The sequence below is a fragment of the Gekko japonicus genome, unplaced genomic scaffold (assembly GCF_001447785.1).
Source record: "Gekko japonicus isolate JY-2015 unplaced genomic scaffold, Gekko_japonicus_V1.1 scaffold59, whole genome shotgun sequence".
NCBI classification, from domain to species: domain Eukaryota; kingdom Metazoa; phylum Chordata; class Lepidosauria; order Squamata; family Gekkonidae; genus Gekko; species Gekko japonicus.
This window is the reverse complement of record NW_015169174.1, coordinates 1,482,966-1,490,092: the sequence shown is the minus strand read 5'-3', so window position 1 is coordinate 1,490,092 and position 7,127 is coordinate 1,482,966. Positions and strand designations below refer to the sequence as shown.

Below are 7,127 nucleotides of genomic sequence, written 5' to 3'. Positions count from 1 at the left end.
TATAGGAAAAGGCAACAATCCCTACATAGCTCTAGCAACATCCTTTCTGTGGAATGGTTTCACATACTTCTAGTTGAGCACTACGGACAACCTTTACTGTATATTCGTCTCCCTGTACATCATCTTGACCTGTCCCTGCCCAGTTAACCATCCCAGTCATTGGATTAATCTAGTCCCTCTTCTGATCTTAGTATCCTGGCCAGCTCAGTTGCCCAGCATAGCCACCGTATGAAAGGTAAGAGTAAAGTCAGTGTCTAGCCCACGTCCACCAGAGGACCAAGATGTAAATTTGGCCCTGATAGAAGGGAACTGAATCAGCTTGAAACCAGGCCTGGCAAGGGAATTTCTTCAAAGACATGCCTCTAATGGACAAAGCCAAACGCATAGGAGAGTATGAATTTAATTAACATTATGAAGAATCTTACATAAGCTAAATAAAAAGGAACAAAACCAAGACCTAACTAAGTTGTACCAGTCACTGGATTTATTGTGACATTCCCCTTTCAAAGAATGGACACAAACTAAGCTGGGACTTTAAAACAGAGGCTGATAGGTGCAGCCTTCACTCCACTTCTCCCCATTCCCCAGTCCTTACTTGTGCACCTGTCTCAGAGTGTATTAAACCTTTACCTCTTTGCTTTCCATCTGGGAGGGTTTCTCTCTGACCTATCCTGAACTGGGGTTTGAGGTCCCATGTGTGCTGCCCTGCACTATTATCCAGCTAACTCGAGATATCCAAACAGCGATATATCTGGCTTCTTCCTGGCAGGTGGATAAATGGACATCTGCATCCTGTCCATTTGTCTCCATAAAGGGAAACTGTCTCAGCCTGAAATTCAAGGAGTTTATTACTTAATTCCCAGGGAAGAGGGTGATGTATCTGGGGGCCAGTGAATCTTGTATGTTAAGCAAGGCATCCTGCATTTCCTTATCACAACACCTACTACCTCCAGACTGATGGTCCCACTGGTGGACCTCCTGATGGCACCTGGTATTTTTGGCCACTGTGTGACAAGAGTGTTGGACAGATGGGCCACTGGCCTGATCCAACATTGACTTCTCTTATGTTCTTATCCATTTCTGTTCAAGTATCTCTACTCCAAGCTGTAGTACTTTGGCTTTCTTGCCTCTGCACAAGAGAATTCCCACTTGTACCAAGGAGTCACTGTGCATCATGTCCAAATGCCCATTTGGCTGTTGAGACATCTCCTTGCTTTTGTAATCTGCCCAGTCTTGAAGCTGGAGTTTGTACACTTATAGACAGCACTGGGACTTTTGTAACAACCAGCATGAAAAATCTCACCTCCTCACACAGATGATGGGGACAGTAAAACAGCTAATTCTTGATTCTTCCTGAATTGCTGCTTGAAACACGTATGCACTGATTTCCAAAGCCAAAGATTCAAACAGCAGCACAACTTCTTGTCCAAATCTCTGTGTCAGTGGAATTGCCCTCACCATATTCCTTCACCTATTACTAGGTCTGGTAGCTAGAGAACTCCAGTCCTTCATTATGGCCTTTCAGAATTTATACAGAGCAATCATTGAGATGGCATTAAACCTTGACACAATCTGGAAAAGTAGCTCTCTGGATCCCACCCCATCCCTACATGGCTGCTGGCACCAGCTTCCTCACACCAGCTCTGCAAACTTCATTCCACTATCTCAGCCCTGCTGTCCTGCTCACCTTCCTCCCATGTCCATTTGGATACAAAGCCATCTTAGAACAGCATCTGCTTAGCACCTCAGAGCAGAAACAGGACCCCCCCTACACACAACCCGTTTGTCCTGCAGCACGGCAACATCCCCCAGGTACTCCATTCTATTCACTTCAATTGGACAGAGAGACAGGTGAAACTGAATAGCATGCAATTAATCCACTCAAAATAAAGCCAGGAGAGCAAAAGGGGGGGGGGGAGGCAACAATCCCACAAATGGACAGAGAAGGGGTGACCATGCATAATAAGACTTCAATAATCCAAAGGTTAATTCACAAGATGCAGCATCCCTCAAGGGCAAAACTCTTAGTGCTGGAAATCTCATGTCAAGTGACAGAATGGGAGAGCTGGTCCATTTGAAGTCTGGTTTGGTCTTATTTAGCACCCATTCCTTCCCCAGGGAAATCCAGAAAGTTGTCTGACTCAAGACTGAAACAGACAAGTTATTGATGTTACCAGAGGCAAATATCCGGGAAAAAGAATGTTGAGATGTGGGGGAAGGCAAGGCTGGGTAAGGGGGCATCCCCTTGAAACACACACACACCCCTCTAACACACTTCTAATGCTATCTAGTCTGTAACACTTACCACTTGCATACAGTACTACATACATACATACTATGTGCATACATACACAACTGCTACATTTCAAGCCAGATTAAGTAACTATTTTCCAGAGAAGGAGCAGGTGTGCTATTTAGGTAGATGAGGAAATTCCCTGTCTTCCTGACTGCTACAAGTGCCTGCTGTGGGCTTGAGCTCCCCGGTAACCACGTTGTTCATGAAATGCCAAAACCTGTTACTGCACCACAGTCTGAGTTGCCTGCTCCTCGGCAGACAAATGGATGAGGGCGATCACACCTCTGTTTTTCCTCCTGCACACTTGGCCTTTCCTTTGGCACTGAAAGGGGTTTTTAATCACAACCCCTCTGTGGGATGTGGGGGGGAGGCCAGATGCTAGTGTGCAGCCATATACATAAATATGCTTGGCATTCCTAGTGGGTGGCCTGGAATAGACAATATGAGCTATTGCAGCTTTTTTACCTGTCACTGTAACAGAGCAAAGTAAATTTATGCCTTGACAGGGTCCCAAAGCACAATGTAGGCTGTTTCTATAGTGATCATTCACCCACCGCCAAAATGCAGCTGTCTCTGGGGTTGAGTGCACCAGCTGTTCAGCATCAACAACATGACAAAGGATTTGCCAGAATAAGACTGCTTGCTGGACAGTCCAGGGAAATCAAGGTGCAGTGGAGGCAAAGTGGTTACTAGAATGGGTGTTGTGCAGCCAGGACTTGAGAACCAACTTTATCACTGACAGAGCCGGAGAAGCTTTAAAACTCACGAACTAGCAGGGCTTGGATGCTCACGACTCACATCCCTGCCTATTTCACATCTCACATTCCTGCCTAAATCAAACCTAAGCATTGAGAACAAAGTTCAGTATGGAGTGGACAGAAAAGCCACAGCCAGTCACATATTATTTATCTGCTGCAAGTTCCACTCCCTCCCAGAGGAGCTGTAAACTGGATACAGACAATTGTTTTCATGAGAATTGAAGGTGATGTGATAGGGCCATCATTGCCTATAGCACACACACCGATTTCTTCTGCCCCATTATTGTTTCTGATGAGAGAGGTTTTGCAGATGCTTGTAGCACTTCAAAAACCTGGGGAAAAAACCATTTTGCAAAAGATGACAGCGAGATTCAAGCAAGTATGTGCATCAGGAAACAATGGTCTTGCTGCATCACCTTTGATTCTCTTTTAAATTATTGTCTTCTAGAACAGATCTGGAGAAAAGCAATGCACTTGCACAGCTAACACTTCATTCTCAGAGCCTGATTTGTACCATGCCACATTTGCCCTGAAACCCCACAATAACTTATATCATGTGCAGAGGTTGAAGGATGGTGAAAATGGCCAGATCTGCATTGCAAGCGGCTACACATGAATTGAGGTCACTTCAAAGTAATCCATTTTAAGCAACTGCTTGTTCACAAGAACCAGACATTTTCTGGCATGAGGGCCAATATCCATTGTCCATAAAGCATAAAACATACCTAAAATGAGTACATTTTGAGAACAGCTTGATGTGGCCAACAGAGGACGGCTCAGTTCATAACTGTTTTGTGGCTTCCTCAATGGCATTGAGTCCTGGATAAATCACAGCCTGACCATGTTCTAAAACCTACAATGCTTTTAATCAAAGCAGGATTGTGTCTGAGTTAGCCATGCTGTGATTTTTATTGGCATTTTGCTAGTATTGTAAGCACAGTGATGAATGTGTGTAGAATGTTTTGCCAGAACTCCATCAATATTTCTCAGGCACTTCCAATTGGTCTGTTCCAACTCACTTTCACTATGTGTTCAGGACAGCTAAGGCTGGATAGCATACTTATAAAATAAAGTGTTTATGGGAGCCCCTCTTCCCCAGTCCTCTCCCCTAATTCTACACAGTCAATCATGATCAACCGTAGAGATTAATTAGCCTTGTGTGAATGGGGCAATACACATCCAGTATTATGTCTCCCTGTATGCCTGAAAACCCTGTGAAAAGTGAGACATACCAAGTGTCATAAGTTACAGTCTGGACTAATGCAAAAGGATCTGCCTTTTGCCATCATTATTGTGCCCCATTCCTTCTGTGGAAGCACTAGAAAATAGTGCCAGCACAACCTAAGCAGGAGGAGGGGGGGGTTGCAGGAAGGGCTCCATCGCAGTGCTAAAGTGCAGTATACATGGAGGTTAAGTCACACTATAGCAAGTGTTTTGTTGCTTTTTCTTCACCCCCCATTTAGTCTTCTCACTAACTGCCTCTTTGCCTACCAAGAACACACACAGCAGCTGTGTCTGGGAAGCTACTACAGAGATGGGGATGAATGACTCAGGGGCGAGGGAAAGAGATTTGACCTAAAACTGGAATGAAGGTATAAAATAGAACACCTGGAATGGAGCGGCCAGTAGGTGACTTCGGTGGAAGGAGGAACACGGTCAGATCATGGCCTGCCTGGAACAAAAACAACACCTGACCTAAAAATTCTTAAGCACTGAACATACCACTTTAATAACATTCTTTTTTGAGGATGCTTAAAGTGTGAGATTCAGCTCGAATAAAGAATCTGGTTGAGTTGTCAATGTAAATGGGCAGAGAATGAATTCTGGTGTCCAGAACAACCATAAGGCATGACACTTTACAAATAATAATGAAATGGGATTTGATCTGGAAAGCAAAGGGTTTTTGTTGTCCATTGTGCCTTAACTTTCCTTCATGTAAAGAGGCTACAAGGGGATCTTCCTGACAAATGAGGTGTTATGAAATTGAGGTGGAAGGCTGTTTCTGGACAGCAAAGTATTCCCAGCACAATTGAGGTGGAAGGCTGTTTCTGGACAGCAAAGTATTCCCAGCACAATGCTTACAGCTCACCATCAGGTTGTGCAATCAAAGGTCACAGTCTGCGAGGGACTCGCTCTCTTTTCCCACTTGATTTTGATTTGAAATCCATATGGATGCATTAAAGTCACCGGAGAGATGGAAAGTTGTGTGGGCTTTGTATTCCTACTCAGCTTAAAATATCTCCTTTCATCACATCTCTGCGGGTGAAGAGCCCATTTTGCAGGCACTGAATTGTTAGACTGACATTTAGGGGCAGCAGGCACCGGGGAAATTGATCTACAAGGAGAGTGCAAGGTCCAACTGGCTTTGCCTGAGCCAGCACCATGGACAGCACCCGGCTTCTGGAGGGATTTTACTAGTCCCCTGTGAACGGGAATCCTTGCCTACTCAGGACCCTTGCAGGATGAAGGCCCGTAATCCTGAGATCAACGACTGGACCATCCTTCCTAAACGCAACTAAGATGCAGCTTGGAGTGGATCCCTGACAGAGAGGTTTCAGCGAGACCCCTCTAGTGTCCTCTGTGGGCGCCTACTGGGACATCACTGTTCACTCAGACCAGAGCGTTGCCTTCCGCTCGGGAACCGGAGGTCCCGGTCACAATCCTCTTAAAGCGGGTATCGCAGCTAAACCGGCCAGCAAACAGCCTCTGCTCTGCACCTGGACCATTTCACAGATACGGAAGACCCTGTTATCCAGCACGCAGGCACACACATCCAGCCAACTCCTTTACCTGCACCTTCGGGAAGCAAGAGGCCCCACATACCGAGGGACAACGTGCATGAAATGACACCCTTCTAAACCCCCCCCCCCACTTTCTCCAGGCAGAAGTTTGTCCAGGGACCATACGGCGAACCTCTAGACACCCCAGATCAGGGAGAGGGCGCAGAGAGGGGACTCTGTTGGTGGTGCGTGTGTGTTTAGAGGGTGTGTGTGGAGGAAACGCTGTGAGAAATGTTTTAGAGACGGGACCCCCGCCGCCCGCTCCCCCCGCCACAGAGATCCAGGCCGTTCGCTGCTGGAGGGATGCTACACCTTCTCCCTCCCCCAGCCAAGCCGGCGCCCCCGGGCAGAGGGCGCCGCCAGCCCGGGAGGGACTCACCCGTCAGCTGGTCGTAGGAGCCGTCGAGGTCCCGGGAGTCGGAGAGGCTCTCTTTCCTGCCCTTGCCGCGCATCTTGGGGAGCCGAGAGCCCTGGGGCGCCTAGACACCGGCCGGCGGCGGGACCGGGCTGGACCCGCCTGGCGCGCCTCTCCTGGCCGCGGTGCCGCCTCCGCCTCCCCCTCCGGCGGGCGCCCTTTGCCGATCCTCCTGGCGGGGGCGCAGGGCAGGGGAGGGGCAGCCGGCGTCCAGCTCCCCGGCAACAGGAGAAGCGAGAGCCGGCACCTTCCCCCGCCTGCTTCTCCTTGGGAGGGGGGAGGGAGATGTCTCCCCTCGGAGTGACTCCCTGGCTGATTCTCGGGCCCCGCCTCACGCCAGTGGCATGCACGGGATGTGCCCCCCCTCCCCGGGAGACGACGGACGGACGGAGCTCCCCGTCCCGCACCACCCGGGTCCCCGGAAGGGAAGGGGGCAGCACTTAGACACGCGTCTCCACTGGCCGGGAGACACATGCGTCTCTGTCCCCAAAGACGCGCGCAGACGTCGTGGAAGGAAACGCGCTGGGCGCTTCAACTGTGCCTCCCCGCACTTGCAGCGCGGGGAGGCAGATACACACAGACACGCGTAGCCGGCGCCCTCGCAGGATGAGTGCAGGCGGCTCCGAGAACGAGTGCAGAGAGCGCGGACCTCCACACAGCCCGGCCAAACCGATCGAGCTTCAGGTGCGTCTGCAACGCGCCTCAAGGCATCCCTGGCACAGGAGCCGGCTTCCCCCTTTGCGCCTCCGATGCGCTCGAGGACAGGGCGCAGACCGACCCCAGCGCCCCCGCGCCCACTTCAGGAGGAGCCAACTTTAGCGGAACAGGTGGGGTGGGGGCACCTGACCCAAGGTAGCGCAGGGGGCTCGGATTCTACG

General features: G+C 49.5%; 1 protein-coding gene across 3 annotated transcripts in view; it reads right to left on the bottom strand.

The window, feature by feature from the left end:
• The window catches only part of KCNIP2 (Kv channel interacting protein 2), a 178,876-nt gene extending 172,590 nt beyond the window's left edge, over window positions 1-6,286 (bottom strand). For all 3 annotated transcript variants that reach the window (XM_015415915.1, XM_015415916.1, XM_015415919.1), the window contains exon 1: window positions 6,214-6,286. In XM_015415915.1, coding sequence (XP_015271401.1) covers window positions 6,214-6,286 — 73 coding nt within the window. The remainder of the gene's footprint in view (window positions 1-6,213) is intronic.
• Between the last annotated feature and the right edge of the window lie 841 nt (window positions 6,287-7,127).